Source organism: Pongo pygmaeus, chromosome 21 (genome assembly GCF_028885625.2).
Source record: "Pongo pygmaeus isolate AG05252 chromosome 21, NHGRI_mPonPyg2-v2.0_pri, whole genome shotgun sequence".
NCBI lineage: Eukaryota > Metazoa > Chordata > Mammalia > Primates > Hominidae > Pongo > Pongo pygmaeus.
Genome location: NC_072394.2, coordinates 33204722 through 33222874, shown reverse-complemented (window position 1 = coordinate 33222874; position 18153 = coordinate 33204722). Strand labels below are relative to the sequence as shown.

The 18153-nt window shown below is 39.7% G+C and overlaps 1 protein-coding gene across 4 annotated transcripts in view; it reads right to left on the bottom strand.

The window, feature by feature from the left end:
* CSNK2A1 (casein kinase 2 alpha 1) overlaps nucleotides 1-18153 on the bottom strand; it is a 61282-nt gene that overhangs the window by 17741 nt on the left and 25388 nt on the right. For 2 of the 4 annotated variants that reach the window (XM_054466695.2, XM_054466696.2), the window contains 2 exons: nucleotides 8069-8278; nucleotides 4768-4879 (listed from right to left, as the gene is read on the bottom strand). In XM_054466695.2, the coding sequence (XP_054322670.1) occupies nucleotides 4768-4879; nucleotides 8069-8169 (213 nt within the window). In that variant the 5' untranslated portion in view covers nucleotides 8170-8278. Of the gene's footprint in view, nucleotides 1-4767; nucleotides 4880-8068; nucleotides 8282-18153 lie in introns of those variants that run through there. The other 2 variants (XM_063659103.1, XM_063659104.1) reach the window with 2 other exon arrangements.

Here is an 18153-nt window from a genome sequence, read left to right as displayed (position 1 = left end):
AATCAGGGCCAACAACAAGGATGGCCAAGACATCTTTGTGTAGCATAACCCTGAGGGTAAAGTGTGGGTCTTGGAGTCACAATGCCCAATGTGAAACCTACCTTTACTATCTGCTAGCTGTTAATGGCAAACTACATAACCTCTCTAAGCCTTTCGTTAAGTGTAAAATGAGTAACAGGAGTACCCATCTCATAAGATTTTTGCAAGAAAATGAGGTATTTGAAAGATTTCGGAATATGGCTGAAACATAACATAATAGTAACTGTCTAGCCTGATCACCAATACTCTTTTTTTTTTGTTTGGGACAGAGTCTCACTCCGTCACCCAGGCTGGAGTGCAGTGGTGCAATCTTGGCTCACTGCAACCTCCGCCTCCCGCGTTCACGCCATTCTCTTGCCTCAGCCTCCCGAGTAGCTGGGACTACAGGCACCCGCCACCAAGCCCAACTAATTTTTGTATTTTTAGTAGAGACGGGGTTTCACCATGTTAGCCAGCATGGTCTCGATCTCCTGACCTCGTGATCCGCCTGCCTCGGCCTCCCAAAGTGCCAATACAAGTGCCAATACTCTTATAAATGAATCCCTCCATTCTAAAGAGTATTCTACAGAGGGTTATCTTAAACATTCCTTTGTCCTTACCCATCCTTTCCACATCTGTTCTAGTATGGAATCCTTTTCATTTTTGTCTGAGGAGGGCCTTGGTCCAACTGCACCTCCTTTATAAAGCCTTTTTTTTTTTTTTTTTTTGAGGCAGTCTTGCTCTGTCGCCTAGGCTGGAGTGTAGTGGCATGATCTCAGCTCACTGCAACTTCTGCCTCCCGGGTTCAAGCAATTCTCCTGCCTCAGCCTCCCGAGTAGCTGGGATTACAGGCACCAGCCACCATGCTCAGCTAATTTTTGTATTTTTAGTAGAGACGGGGTTTCATCATGTTGGTCAGGATGGTCTCGAACTCCTGATCTCATGATCTGCCTGCCTTGGCCTTCCAAAGTGCTGGGATTATAGGCATGAGCCACTGTGCCTGGGCTTATAAAGCCTTCTCCTGAATAGTCTAAAAAACAGTGCTGGCCCAAAGGAAATACAATACAAACCACATGTGTAATTTTAAATGTGTTAGTAGCCACATCAAGAAAATTTTAAAAAGGACAAAATTAATGTACTTTATTAATCTAAAATCTTATTTTAACATATAAATCAATATAAAAAATTACTAATCTATTTTACCTTCTTTTTTTATATTAAACCTTTGAAATCTAATGTATTTTACTCTTACAGCATATCTCAATTCAGCCCAGCCATATTTCAAGTGCTTAACAGCCTCATGTGGCCTGCGTGCCTGCTGTACTGGACTGTGCAGGTCTTTTCCTAGGGTGTTGGTCACCTCAGACTGGATGCACTGCATATAACTCTTAGAAGTTAAGTACATCTCATCTCTTCATTAACAAGATTGGTGGTTACTAAAGTTTGATGACCAACAATCACCGGGATTTTTTTTTACTATACAGACTCACAGAATCCACCAAGATTCACTAAATCAAAATCTTGAGAGGGAAATGGGGGATTTATTTTTAGATACTTTCCAGGCTAATGATCCAGGTCCAGAAACTACCAAATAATACTATAAATTCTTTTAACTTTGTCTTAAGCCTCAAGCACATGGTAGCAGAAAGCAAGCAGATTTTGGAAACATTGACAGTTCTCAAAACCTGGCTTTGTGGTTGTGCAGTGTTCAGAAAAGCATTTAAATGTTTCTCATTGCTGAAAGGGACCATACTCGCCCGTTAGTGATTTACATACCACGGTTAGAACAGGTCCAATGCAAAGTGGTACCCAATAAATAGAAGCTATTTTACTAATGACTTCCATGTAGTCCACATTGAATTCAACCCACGACCTCTTACCCAATACAATATCTACCTAAGAAACAAGATAATATAAGTCTTCTCTTCCTGCTTCAACTATTCAGATCTTTATAAACTGTTATAGTATCTGGGAGATCTTTCCACCCTGCAGAGACTAACCCAACAACTTACCTCCTGTTTTCCATTAACCCAACTGCTGGATTTTTTAGTGGAAAAAAAGGCTTCTGGTTGACAAAACTACTCTACAGAATCCTTCAAATCTATAAACTTAAAAAGCTGGTTTGTGACAGACCAGGCAGCTGACTCAGGCCCTAATTTAATGTGATCAATGCAACTTTTGTCTTATTAAATAAATAGGGGAGATTAAAAATTTTAAATACGGTTTACGAAGGAACTTCATCTATACTTACACCACCTACCCACAGTTACAGTAAAATATACAATACAGTTAGAAAGACTGAGCTGAAAAAAATCTTTCTAAATCAACCTTCATTCAAAATCATCAAGGGCTCACAATTACCTAGAAGAGATAGTCATATAATTTTAAGACTGCAAGGAAATGCAGAGATTATTTTTTCCAGGCCTTCGCCAACTTAATCTCTCTTTCCAAGTTCAACTCCTATGTATGGTCACATAACATCTTTCACATGAAATCTTTCTCTCGCTTTTCCCTCCTCCTCTTTTCTTATCTTGGTGCACTCTACAGCCTGCTTCCCTTCACCACTTCCACCCAACACCTATCCAAATCCTCCTCCCATTCAGCCTGAAGACAGCTCCAGGGAGCTTTTCCTAACTACTACCCTCTTCTGAACTGTAGACCCACTATTCATGCTTTTCATGTGGCTCTAAATAATAATATATCACCTCATTCTATCATATACCTTTCCACATGAATATCACCATACAATCACAAAGAACTCCAGTCTCCAACGTATGTATATATACACATAACTTGGTGTTTGATCCTTTTTGTTTTTTGAGACAGTGTCTCACTCTCATCGCCCAGGCTGGAGTGCAGTGGTTTGATCATAGATCAGTGCAACCTTCAACTTCCAGGCTCAAGCGATCCTCCCACTTTAGCTCCTCGAGTACCTGCGACTAAAGGCACATGCCACCATGCTCAGCCAACATTCTTTTTAATAGATGGATAAACATGTCCTAGGTTAAAAGGACTACTATGGCTAGTCACCCACATGTTTTGATTTCCAACCTAGTTCTCTTTCTACATATTTCAAGATAGATATAAATACTTAAACTCTTTCGTTCTCAAATGGCATGTGAGGCACCCCAGCAATGCACAGGAGTACTGTGGAATACTTTAAATTTTTGAGGAAGACACACCAACCAATCGTTGAATCTGCCAGACACTGGGTGCACTACCAGCTTGAGGTAGTTCGTAGTTTCAACATTAGATTGTATTATACTCCTTGTGATGGCATATTTTTGTGAAGCTGGGTTTGCAGTAGTTGCTGTGATAAAAAGCAAGTACTGCACAAAAATCAATGACAGGAAATGAGGGTGGTGGTGTCCAACCAATTACAACATTTGAAAAGCTGTGCAGTAACAGGTCTACATAACCCAATAGTAATAAATTATAGTTATATAAGAATAAAATTAACTTTTTTCTTTTAATTTATGTGAGTAACTTTTTAAATGGCTACCAAGTTGCTAAAATATAAATACTTAGCAGGCAGGTGCAGTGGCTCATGCCTGTAATCCCAGCACTTTGGGAGGCCGAGGTGGGTGGATCACCTGAGGTCAGGAGTTTAAGACCAGCCTGACCAATATGGTGAAACCCCGTCTCTACTAAAATTACAAAAATTAGCCGGGCATTGCTGGTGTGCACCTGTAGTCCCAGCTACTTAGGAGGCTAAGGCAGGAGAATCGCTTGAACCCAGGAGGCGGAGGTTGCAGTGAGCCGAGATCGCGCCACTGCACTCCAGCCTGGGCGACAGAGCGAGACTCCTCCTCAAAACAAAAACAAAAACAATAAAAAAAACAAAACTTACTTAGCTATTTGGACCTTGCTACTTAATACAGAGAACTATGAGGTATTTCTTGATTTAGGAGTACCATGAAAAATTAAAGACAGTATAAGTGTTATAAATTGAGAAAGTTTGGAAACTTCTACTTTTCAGTGTCAAATATGAAAAAGTTCCTGTAGTAAGGAACTATATGCTAAGTTCCCAATATATGACAGCGCACAGCATAGTTATAACTAAATTAAAAGTTGTATATTGGTCGCCCAGAGGCCAAATCTGGCCTGTGCATTGTTTTTTTAAAATCTTGAGCCAACACTTAAGTCAGGAAAATTCATATACAAATATAAATTTCTGGCTTTTATTTGCAAAACAGAGTATCAAGCAACAATGGACTTGCATTACTGCAAGGCAATCATCAGCTTTAGCTGAGAAGCAGCTAACTCCTTTTGAAGAGGCATGTGTTTCCCAGTTTGTTTCAGTCCCTATCACTCACATCATCTAAGCAAGGGCAATTACACCAGACTAGCTGCACTAATATCATCTGTCTGTCCCCCTCGAGTCCTGTGACTCCTCATCTTTACAAAGTAGAGGCAATGATTTATTTATTGAAAACAAAAGCCTCATTATATAATGAAAAGTAAAGGAAATAAGTATTAGGCAAGAACTGGGAGAGAAGAGACTGTACCTTTGCTCCCTCACTCTGCCACAACCTAGCTATATGAGTCAACTCAAATCACTTCTCTTGCTTCAGTTTCCTGATCTGTCAAATAAGCAGAACTTGTTCTATTGAGTTCATAGGATACAATAAAATTTTATTTATTTGCTTTGGCACCAAAAACCTTTTAAATGCTGTTTTAAAAAAGTCTTCAAAACTATTTTTAAAAATCTATATTCCAAATACCTCTGAAATTATCTCTTGTACTCACCTTGAGAATTTTAACAACAACTTTTTCATTATTTGTGATGTTGATGGCTTCAAATACTTCACTGTATTTACCTCGGCCTAATTTTCGAACCAGCTGGTAGTCATCTTGATTTCTGTGGACACAAACAAAATGACTTATAAACAGTCAAATTATCAGCATCAATTCAACTTACAGGAATCTATTACCAGCAGGTGTAATAGAAATAAGAAGTATTTCAAACAATTCCCAAATTGTTTTTTTTTTTTTTTGAGACGGGTCTCGCTCTGTCGCCCAGGCTAGAGTGCAGTGGCGCGGATCTCCGCTCACTGCCAGCTCCGCCTCCCGGGTTCACACCATTCTCCTGCCTCAGCCTCCCGAGTGGCTGGGACCACAGGTGCCTGCCACCATGCCCAGCCAATTTTTTGAATTTTTAGTAGAGACGGGGGTCTCACCGTGTTAGCCAGGATGGTCTCGATCTCCTGACCTCGTGATCCGCCCACCTCGGCCTCCCAAAGTGCTGGGATTACAGGCATGAGCCACCGCGCCTGGTCCATTGTATTTTTTTTTTTAATTAGGCCAATTAAAATACATGTGTTTCAAATTCTATAACTAGAAAAACTTATACCTTTCAATTATTCTTTCTAATTCCAAACTGTTATTGGCACATGACATGGAGCTAGCTTGTATTAAGGTTTGTTCTAAATATGTTTGTCTCCAACAAGAGACAGCTTTCCCCAAGAGAATAATTTTTTTTTTTTTTTGAGACGGAGTTTTGCTCTGTCACCCAGGCTGCAGTGCAATGGCGTGATCTCAGCTTGCTGCAAGCCCCGCCTCCCGGGTTCATGCCATTCTCCTGCCTCAGCCTCCCCTAGTAGCTGGGACTACAGGCACCCGGCCACCATGCCCGGCTAATTTTTTTGTATTTTTAGTAGAGATGGGGTTTCACCGTGTTAGCCAGGATGGTCTCGATCTCCTGACCTTGTGATCCGCCCACCTCAGTCTCCCAAAGTGCTGGGATTACAGGCGTGAGCCACCGCGCCCGGCCGGAGAATAATTTTTATATATTCTTGTCCCTTAGTGCTTGGTCCAGTGTTGGCACTTAGCAGGAACTAAGTGCCAACACTTAGTTTTGCAAGACTGTTTCAATCTAGCCACACTTTGGCAGCAGCTGATTTTTAACAGGCCTCTTTGAAAGTAAATGGCTCTCAAATGTATAGACTTAATCTATTTGCCCTCCAGGGAAAGCTCTGGGGATAGTCCATGTGTAGTACAAAGCACACTACAGATTGTAAACTATAATCAGCGGTCCCCTCCTCTACTTATACCCATATTCTGTGACCAATAAGCAACATCAGAGGTAATAAACAGAGGTAGAATAAGGGAAATGCCAACATTTTCCTCTTGCCCCTGCCTGCTTCCAATGTAGAGCGCTTTCCTCTGAAGAATGACAAACATAGTTCCATTAAGGCCTAAATTCTATCTACTCCTGCTGGACCTACTAAGTATCCAATATGAACCAAATCAACCATCTCAACCATTCATTTTCCTCAAGCAGCTAAAAAGAAAGTGAATGAAAAGACAAAAGGTACTAAAAACAATGGACAACATAATAATCATGGCAGGTCTAGGGGAAGAATGCTCCTACTTCTGGCTGAGTTCTCTTCCTATGGGAGGGCATACAAAACAAATGCCAGCAAGCAAACAGAATCATGCCAAAAGCCCAAAAGGGTTCTTTAGTGCCATTTAAGCAGAACTAAGTGCAAAGCACTCAATTTGAAGATAGCAGTTGAAATTCCTATAGTAAACACAGTGTTACCTAGAGTCCAAAGCCTGTGACATAAGAGGAGAATTGTTAGATTATCAGTAGTAACAACATTTATTGGTACTAAACCACACTGGCATTTAATGGTGTCTTTACAGCATACAGTGCCTCTGTATTCAGAAGCAACGTATTTACCGTTAAGAATCATGGCATACTCAAACTAGCCAGGTGGGGTGGAAGGTGCCTGTTATCCCAGCTACTCGAGAGGCTGAGGTGGGACAATCGCGTGAACTCAGGAGGCGGAGGCTGCAGTGAGCTGAGATCACACCACTGCACTGCAGCCAGGGCAACAGAGCAAGACTCATTTCCACACACACACACACACAAATTCATGGCATACTCAAGATTAAAAATACGCCCTATGACAATTTAGGGAAGCCATCCACTAACCACTTACAGGTTACGGAAATCACATGCAGTCAGATATAAAATACAGCATACAGGAGCTGCAGCTTTAGTTTTCAAATTGCTTTCTTTTGCACTTGAATGTCAAAATGCTTTTATCACAAAAGTATGATCTGACCAATTAAATGTCTACCACATTGGGACAGGAAATGCAAACATCCAAATGAGTCTGCACAGAGAATTAGGAGGGCAAACACAGGTGTTCAGGCAGACTACAACTGTTCAAGATAGAATTTGGGCTGAATTCCATGCTAAGACATGCCTAGTCTCAGGATAAGGGCAAATGTTTAAGAATTTCATTCTGTTTCTCATCATAAAGAAGTTACCTTTTTGGAGAACTGTTTCATCCTCCTGTATTAACATGAAACAACATTCTCTACCTCAAAAACACTTTATGTAAGACTTTGGCGTTTTCAAAGTCTCTCAAGTATCAATTCTCACTGATCTGCAATGCCCTTGGCTTGCTAAGCAAGCTGATAGGTAACTTTTTGTTGCCAGGTGCCCATACAGAATACTGTCATGCGTTATTTAATGACATTCTGAGAAATGTGTTAAACATCAGAGTGTTTACACAAACCTACATGGTATGGCATACTACATACCTAGGGTATAGCCTACGGCTCCTAGGATACAAATGTGTACCGTAATAAATACTTCAGGCAATTGTAACACAATGGTATTTGTGTATCTAAACATAGAAAAGGTAATGAATGCACTGTTGATGTTATGATGACATCACTAGGTCACAGAAATTTTTCAGCTCTCTTATAATCTTACGGAACCACTGTCCTACATGTAGTCTGTCATTAATTCAAACGTTATGTGGTGCATGACTGCATATACATCATAGAAAAGGATAAGAAACTAAAATGATTTTTAAATGGTAAGCCCATTAAAATTGTTCACTTGCCAAAGCAACTCTGCTTCTTCACTGCAAAACCAAATTTTCAGCTCAAAAGAAGAAAACACAAATTGGGCTTTGATCTTGAGGTATACACATACAGAGTCATGGAGGTTTTCTGACAAAAACTACTCAACAGATCCACAAGATTCAGCCCTTTGAGTGAGTATAACAAAGTCAACAAAAACAATTACCCCCATTCCACCACATGTGACTCGTAATCCCAGTATTCTCGAGGTCTGTGTGTATTAACATCTGTGTAAACTCTGGCCCTGCTTGGCACGGGTCCCGACATGTCAGACAGGTTGGCGGACAAAGCTGGACTTGATGTTTGGAGATCTGGCAGTCACTGTGTTCAGAAGCAGCTGGGGGTAAGACCTTGTTTCAGACCTGTTTTCTTCAAACTGCAGAAACAAAATGCACAAAGTCCAAGGAATCATTTACAGAAGGTATATGGGAAGGAAATAATCTTACAAATATTAATGGCCTGAAATATACCTCTGGCTCTCCTACCTACAGCCAATAAATATAGCTCAACTTTGTCAACCAGTGCTTCCTATAACATGAGAAGAAAAATCCCAAGAAATACAGTAAACTGATATTTGCTTTAATCATATTTTGCCAAGTATCCTGTTACCTCTGCAGGCAAAATTTGAATGATTTTTGTAAGGTTGCCTGGAAGGGAAAAATGGCATTGAGGATAGATACATCAGCATTACTACTAGTTATATATTCTACAAAAGGTATTGGCAAGAAAAATACTTTCCTTTCAGCAGCTTTCTGTAACTTAAGTAGGGGTGCTAAAAGGTTCTAGAATGGCGGCAAAGCTAAGAGTACAACTTGTCAGTCTGACTCATATTTGATAAAATCAGGAAGAGAATAAAGGCTTGTTCTCGTACATCAAAGCTCCATGTCATCTTATACCAATCCAAATCTTTTGGGGGAACCTTATAGTAATAATCAGTAGACTCTTGATCACCATTTGAAAGACACACTTGGTTTCATTAAATTTAAAAACAGAAATCAGTAATATTCTCTTTATATTTAATACAGGAGCTTAAAAACTGGTATAAAACAGTAATACAGATTAGCTGAGCTAATGCAAAATTTGACACTGGGGGAAAATAAGTAAGATGTTAGAAATATGCTATCAAATCAGGTTCCTTTCCAATGATGTCTTCCCTATCTCCTACAGCATTTCCTGATTCTCCTCATTATGCATTTAGATGAAATTGTATTGAGTCTCTAGATGTGATAACGTGAGAAGGATACAACACTTATGCAGTTTCCTGGCTGAGACAGCATAACTTCAATTTGTATGTGCGTATGTATTTTAAGACAGGGTCTTATTCCACTGCCCAGACTGGAGTGCAGTGGTGTGATCATGGCTCACTGAAGCCTCAACTTCCTGGACTCTGGTGATTCTTTCACCTCCGCCTCCCAGGTAGCTGAGACTACAGGCACGCGCCACCACCCTCAGCTAATTTTTTGTATTTTCAGTAGAGACGGTGTTTCACCATGTTGCCCAGGCTGGTCTCGAACTCCTAGACTCAAGCAATCCTCCTACCTCAGCCTCCCAAAGTGCTGAGATCACAGATGTGAGCCACCACACCCAGCCACAACTTCAATTCAATTACTAGGAATCATTCAGAAAAAGAGGACATGTCTATTTAAAAAGGGGGAAGGGGTACTATACTCCTAAAATATGTCCATAGCATAAAAGACAAATGGAGGCTAAAGAGACACTGCATAAATGCAATACTCTATTCTAGACTATATCCTATACTGCAGGAGGTGGAGGTGGAGATGCTATAAGAAACAATATTGACAGAACTGGAATTCAGAGGGTATTAAATTATTGTATCAATGTAAATTTGTGAAGTTGGTACATAATCACAATAGTTAAGAGAATATACCTATTCTTCTTTTTTTTTTTTGAGATGGAGTTTCGCTCTTGTTGCTCAGGCTGGAGTGCAATGGCATGATCTCAGCTCACCACAACCTCTGCCACCTCCCGGGTTCATGTGATTCTCCTGCCTCAGCCTCCCGAGTAGCTGGGATTACAGGCATGCGCCAGCACGCCTGGCTAATTTTGTATATTTAGTAGAGATGGGGTTTCTCCATGTTGGTCAGGCTGGTCTCAAACTCCCGACCTCAGGTGATCCGCCATCCTCAGCCTCCCAAAGTGCTAGGATTACAGGCGTGAGCCACCTCGCCCAGCCCAAGAATATGTCTATTGTTAAGAAATTTTCCTGAAGTAATTAGAAGTAAACAGCCATGATGCATATAATCTACCCTAAAATGATTCAGGAAAAAAATGTGCCCACACGTTTACATGTGTATATATACAGCACAGATGACCGCACACTCACAAATGATAAAACAAGTTGGGTGAAATATTACAATAGGTAAATGTGCGTAAAGGGAATAGAGATGCCCTTTGTACTATTTTTATTTACTTTTTGTTGAAATCTTTTTATTTGAAACAAGGTCTCCCTCTGTAGGCCAGGCTAGAGTACGATGGTCTGATCACAGCTCACTGCAGCCTTGACCTCCCAAGCTCAAGCAATCCTCCCACCTCTGCCTCCCAAGTAGCTGAGACCACAGGCATGGGCTACCACACCTGGCTAATTAAAAAAAAATTTTTTTTTGTAAAGATGGGGTCTCCCTATGTTGCCCAGGCTGGTCTCAAACTTCTGGGTTCAAGTGATGCTCCCACCACAGCCTCCCAAAGTGCTGTGATTATAGGAGTGATCCACCATGCCCAGCTTGTTGAAACACTTTTTTAAATTGTGGTAAAATATACATAACATAAACTTTATGGCCAGGCACAGTGGCTCACTTTGGGAGGCTTAAGAGGGTGGATCGCTTGAACCCAGGAGTTCACAACCAGTCTGGGCAACATGGCAAAACCCCATCTCCACCGAAAATACAAAAAACTAGCCAGGTGTGGTGGTGTGTGCCTGCAGTCCCAGCTACTTCGGAGGCTGAGGTAGGAGAATCACCAGAGCCCAGGAAGTCGAGGCTACAGTGAGCTGTAATTGTACCACTGCACTCCAGCTTGGATGACAGGAGAGAGACCCCATCTAAAAAAAATAAAAACTACCATTTTATCCACATTTAAACATAAAGTTCAGTTGCATTAAGTATATTCACATTCTTGTGCAATAATCACCAGATCATCCATTTCTATAAATTTTTACCATCCCAAATTAAAACTACGTATCCACTAAACACTAATTTTCCCTCCCCCTAACTCTTTGCAACCACTATTCTATTTTCTGTCTGAGTTGGCTATTCTAGGAACCTCATATAAGTGGAATCAGACACTATTTGTCCTTTGTTTCATTTATTTTAGTATAATGTCTTCAAGGTTGATCCATGTTGTAGCATGTGTTAGAATTCCAATCCTTTTAAAGGCTGAATGATTTTGCACTGTGTATATATATATATATACACACACACACACCACATTTTGCTTATCCATTTATCTGCTGATGGACACTTGAGTTGCTTCCACAGCTTAGCTATTGTAAATAATGCTGCTATGAACATAGGTGTACAAATATCTGTTTGAGACCTTGTTTTCAAATCTTTTATGTATATATCCAGAAGCAGAATTGCTGAACCATGTAGTAATTCTATGTTAATTTTTTGAAGAACCAGCATATTGTTTCAACAAGCTGGGCACGGTGGCTCACTTCTATACAGCAACTGTATCACTTTACACTCCCAGGAACAGTGCAAAGGCTAAAACTTCTCTACATCCTTACTAACACTTGTTATTTTCTGTTTTTTGCTTGTTTTTATAGAGACAGGGGTCTTGCTTATGCCCAGGCTGGTCTTGAGCTCCTGGCCTCAAGGGATCCTCCCACCTCAGCCTCCCAAAGTGCTCTCAAAATAGACTGTGCCTGGCCTATTTTCTGGTTTTCTTTTCTTCTTCTTCTTTTTTTTTCAGTAACAGCCCTCCTAATAAGTATGAAGTTGTATCTCATTGACTGTGATTTTAATTTGCATTTCCCTAATGATTAATGACGTTGAGCATGTTTTTACATGCTTACTGGCCATTTGTATATTTGCTCTGGAGAAATGTCTATTCAAAGCTGTTGTCCATTTTTTGATTGGGTTGTTTTGTTTGTTGACGATGCATTTGTTAACTATACTATTTTTTTGTTGCTTACAAACTGCTCATCTTTCCAAGGCTGTATTTAAGCTGTAACTTAGCTACCACACCCAAAGAGAAGCCAGAAGAGACACCTCCTTATGCCCATGGTGTCAGCAGCTAAAGGCTTTCAGAAGAATAGCAAGACTGGGATGGAGATTAATTCTCTATTCCTTAACCATGACAAACACAATTAATGATACTCCACTCCAAATATATGAGATCAAAAGATTCACATGCTGACTCATGAATTCTCCCACCCAAAAAACTCCTGTAACTTGCCTCTGTTCAACTCAAACCTTCTGAGGTTCCATAAATGTACTAAATGACCAGAAAACAACAACGTAATTCAAGTACCAAAAGTCTTTAAAATTATTTATATTTCGTTGATTTTGTAAAACCTGGGTGACACTAATCTATCTTCACTTAATATCACTTAAAAGTGTAAACACACACACACACAAACACATCAAACATGCAAAAACCAGATGTTTTCTTATAATTTTTCTTCTTCCCAAAGAAATAAGGTCATCTATGTTGTAGGATTGGTGACTTTCTGTGACTACTATGCCTGCACTGACAGCAGTGAAAGACACTGGGAAAACAGTAGATAAAGGTGTGGGTGTGAATATGGCCAAAATAGTATAAACAACAGCATGAACCCAACAGAAATACTGTCCCCAGAAATTTATTACTTTTAATATACTAAACTTTTAAATTCTCAGCCTCTCCTCTGACAGGAAACAGTATCTTTCTCTACATAACCTTTACAGCCACTTTACTCTTCTGGTTAACATGTTATACGTGTAAGACAGCCTTCATCTGTGGATCTCAAAGCCCTTTTCCTATGCTTAAAAGTGATCTCTCTGTTGGGCTTTTCCCAGCTTTGGTTCATCACTTATAAAACCTGTCTTAACTGTGCTTGCAGATTGAAGGGAAGATGAAGTGAGATGATCTTCCAGAAAGGGCTTAGAAACACCAAATGCATGTAAATTTGTATTAAGTAATTACTATCCCCTAGCTCCTTAGTGAAAGCTAATAAAGCAGAAACCTATCTTTACAGGCTGGAATCTTCATTCTTTAAAATACAAAAATTATAGTAGCCGTGGTTAACTCCCGGCCACTGAGGGCTAACTCCCAAGTATACATGACATTACAAAATGAGTCCTCATTTCTCCCTGGAAACCATCTGACATATGGAGAATAGCCAACTCCTATTACTAGTCATGTACATTCTTATCACCCAGTCTTCTGCTGTTTCAAGGCCCTGGCATCCTCTGTGAGGAGTGGGAAAAGACTAATTACTAATGAAACTCTTGAGATTCTCCAGTACTTGTCTGAATGACCCTTGAAGCTTTGGGGCTCATCAACTGGGACCTAATTTATGAACTAGCAGATCTGATTCTCCACTGGGAAGACAACAAGCTAACTGTTTTTGCAGTACCCCCAAAGAGGTGCTTCACCTTACTGTCATGCATACCAAATAATCTGCTTATGGTAAGAAAAGTATTCACATGAATTTCAAATGGCTGGCCTTCATTAACTATATGGGAAAATAATACAGAGGGTTCTTCAACTGTGACTCTGTAACGTCAGATAGATAAAAGGGTACTAAGGGATTGGGGGTTAAGGGATGGTGATAAAAAGGGGATGTGAAGCCCAGTGTGGTGGCTCATACCTATAATCCCAGCACTCTGGCAGGATCACTTGAGCCCAGGAGTTTGAGACCACCCTGGGCAACATAGCGAGACCTCCTCTCTACAAATAACATAAAAATGAGCTGGGTGTAGTGGAGTACAACTGTGGTCCCAGGTACTTGGGAGGCTGAGGTGAAAGGATCACTTGAGCCTGGGAGGTCAAGGTTGCAGTGAGCCATGATCTCGCCACTGCACTCCAACCTGGGTGACAGAGCAAGACCCTGTCTCAAAAACAAACAAACAAAAAACAAAAACAAGAGGGGATGTGAAAAGACAGAAAAGAGAGGTCAAAGACAAATATTATCATTATTATTTTTTTGAGACAGGAGACAGGGTCTTGCTCTGTCACCCAGGATGGAGTGCAGTGGCACAATCTCGGCTCACTGAAACCTCCACCTCATCTCCTGGGCTTGAGCAATCCTCCCACCTCAGCCTCCCAAGTAGTTGGGACTATAGCTATACGCCATCAGGCCCAGCTAATATTTGTATTTTTTGTAGAGACAAGGTTTTGTCATGATGCCCAGGTTGGTCTCAAACTCCTGGACTCAAGTAACTCATCAGCCTCATCCTCCCAAGTGCTGAGATTACAGGTGTGAGCCACCATGCCCAACCAAGATAAACATTATCTTATTTAGAAATAGTATTTCACTTATGTCTCTGCAAATGCATATGTATATCACATGTAGGCTAACAGGAAGAAAACACACAGCCTACATTTCTCAATTTTTGGTTTGATTCTTCCCTACATTCCTTATTTTGTCCATCCCTTAAATATATAACCATCTACTATGAAAAAGTACTATCCTAGGCCTTAGGAATATAAGTGAGCAAGGCAGAAAAGGGGTGAGACAAGTATGCCATTAAAGATTTTACCTATGGACTAAGGGTAACAGAAATTCATTGAAAAGTTTTAAGCAGAAAAGTGACCCATACATATTGTTTTTAAAATTTTTACTCTGGCTGAGTGTGGGACAGGACTTAGGGAGAAGGCTGTTACAGTAGCACATGTTGAGAGAAATGATGACCTAAGGTGGTGGCAGTGGAGATCAGTGGACTAATATGAGGAACAAAATTTATGGTGTAAAATCAATAGCTCTGAGTGAACTGGAAAATGCTGTATGAAGTGGGAGGTGACTCTTGGATTTCTTGCTTGACAGACTGTTGGTGCCATTCATGGAGATAAGAGTGCACAAGATAGGTTTTGAACTTAAGGTTAAAATGGCTTTGAATCATTCAAACGAAGATTCTGAATAGGCAGTTAGATATTACAAGTCTGGAGCTAAAAGAGTTTCTCAGCTTTAAGTATCTAATTCTTCCAACAACTCTATGAGGCAAGCATTAGTTTCTCTAATGTACAAATAAGAACAGCCTAAGTTCAGTAGCTTGACCAAGAATATCCAATACAGTTACAGTTGGGATTCAAAGACAGTGAGTTGGCCTCCAAGGTTCAAGTCTTCTCACTCCTACAGAACACAATCACTTTCTACTGCACATTCACACACACACACACACCCGTCTTCAAATCTTAATTTCTCAATTGGACCCTAAGTTCTACAAAGTTAAGAACCATGTTTAATTTACCTTTTTAATTTACAGTACCTAGCCTAAGGCTTTGCATTTTGTAGCAAATGCAGTAAACACTATTTGGTGATCAAATTAATCTTGGTTTATTTTTTAAAAATGAAATGAAAATGAAGTTGCATCCAAAGTATAGGGTGTTCCTAAATACTTCAGGTCATCTGGTACACAACTAGGAGAACTGGAAAACCAAGTCAAAGGTTCTTGAGTAATTGTTCCCTTCCCTCTCTCTTTCCCAATACTACAGCTTCTATTAAATCACAGGACTACAACTAGGATTTGTCTTTTTCCCCTCGATAATTCAAATTAAGAGAATACTGAAGAAACTTGATTTTAGCAATTTTTATAGCAGCTTATTTGGAAGATGGAGAAAGTGCCTGAGTCCTAGATATTTGGAAGAATAATTCTCCTCTCCACTGTTCATAACACTACTATATCTTAAGGCAATCTAACAGAAAATGCACTGCCTTTCTTATTAAGTTCCATTTTAAACTGTCTTACTTAATGCTTACTGTTCCCATGTAATTGCATAAAAGGAGGTGTAACTTTAGTGGCTAACCATTTCAGACCACTACATCTACCTTAACACCGTCAGAATGACTTTGAAGACATGGCTAGGTCTTGTATGCTCAATGTTTAGCCTAACAGAAGCCAATTAATCAGCTATGAAAAAAGTATCATGTCAATGAATTTTTCCTGACTGAAGTCAGACCACATCGAAGCCAACTGCATGGGTCTGCATGACCTATTCTTTAATAAAGTATAAGTAAATAAAAAGAAAATGCCATTAAACCATAAGGAAAAATTGTCCATTGCCAAAATCATAAGTTTACTGATATACACTGAATACAGCAGAATTAATTTCAATAAAAACTCCTCTTGCCCTTAGCTAGCCCCCCTCCTTCTAATCTCTTATGTTCAGTTGTTATTTTTCAATTTGTCAACTAAAAAGAAAACTAGAGGCTTAGTAACAGTCCAATACCAGAAAACTATACAAACAAGTTTGCTTAGTCATTTCTGCTAATATATTTTTATTGATGAATTTCCTAGTATCAGAAATGGAAAAGATCATTCTAGAACTTTAAGTCAATTTTTGAACTGTAATACAATTAGTTCTTTTTAACCCTAATGTTTATTAGTCTCCATCTTAAAAGGAAAAAAAAAATTTCCTTCTCATCCCTAAATGAACCATAGCAAATGAACAAGATCTCATCATCATTCAGACAGGACAAAGATTTCTATAGTAAAGAATGAGGAATGTGCTTAGATTGCACTGACTGCATGGTTTAGGACTGCTTGTTTAGAGGAAAAGCAGCTAAACAGGAAGACACCTTTTATGCACTGCTGCAGAGAATGAACTCTTTTTCCAAGCAATCAGGCAACATAAACTGGTAAGAGACAAACAAGATTTGTGGAACTCAGGGAGACCTTAAATATGTATACTTTTCTACCTTGCTATAGAAGCAAAGAGAAAAATTCAGTCAAACTTGCCCATTTCCCTTTACAAAAGGGGCACTGACTAGAAGGCCAACTTAATACAACAAAGCACAAGTAGCTAATGTTACCTGAATTACTTATTTCAAATGTCCATACTTACCCTTAATTTCTTTCTTCCTTTCAAAGCAAGAGCAGAATGCTCATACAGCAAACATTTACTGAACGTTTACTATATACCAGGAAATGTGTGCCTCACTGCCAGAAAGGCATTCTTTTTCTCGGCCCTGGAGAATAAAGTATCTCTGCCCTCAGACAAAGAAAACAGACCATTACAATCTCAAGTGATCAGTGCTTGAAAGAATTAAGTCATGGTGGTGTACAGACGTTGAAGGGTATTTAAACCATCACCAACCTATCATTCATTCAACAAATATTTATGGAGTACCTAAAATGGGGAAAAACTGTAAGAGAAAAAAAAAACTACACTTAAAGTACACACAGGAATTATTCAGATGGAAAACATTAAAACAAGAAATTGCAAAGCGTAACACTTTAAAGCAAGTTAAGAATTTCAAAGACCTATAATTTTGTACCCTAAAATGACCAAAGGCTGGCACATTTTGTTATCTTCTATAAGAAACACATCATTAGATGCCACATGCAACGTGGCATCAGGTGTAAAAAAGCACCTGATGTGCTTTTTTTGCACATCAGGTCAGCAAACTTTTAATATCTGATTTGGAGACTATTAGTTTACTCGACTGTTACCATTTTGTGCTTAAAACAAACAATATCATTAATTCACAAGCTTTGGAATTCTTTCTCTTTTTCTTTTCTCTACTTCCAACACTAATCAGTTCCCTATTGCCCAAGCTAGAGTGCAGTGGCACAATCATAGCTCACTGCCACTTCAAATTCCTGGGCTCAAGTAATCCTCCCACCTCAGCCTCCCAAGTAACTGAGGCTACAGGCATGTGTCACCACGCCTGGCCCACTCATCTTTAAATAAGACAGAGAAGTAATTATAGCCAAAAGGGAATAGAAAATGCAAACCCAGAGATATAAGCAAGCAAGGAAGCCTGGAAAGCCTTTGTTGATCCTGAAAATTAGAATTTTGTTCTCACATAAACCAAAGCCCAGGGCTCTCACAAGACAAAAAGTCTAACAGGAGGCCCTCTTCCTAAGGTGGGACTTCAGAGGCATACTTCCTAATGGTGAGAGTGACTGGGGAGTGGAAGATCCAGGGAGGAATTAAAGCCCTACTGAAGGGAATATCATATCTTAAGCTTGTTTTAAGGTGGTCTGGATTAGTGCCCATGCATACCTGATACAAGCAAGCTCTCCATGGAGAAAAGTACCTTACTGTGGGCCTCAAATGATTACTACAAATATCTATTTTTATTTT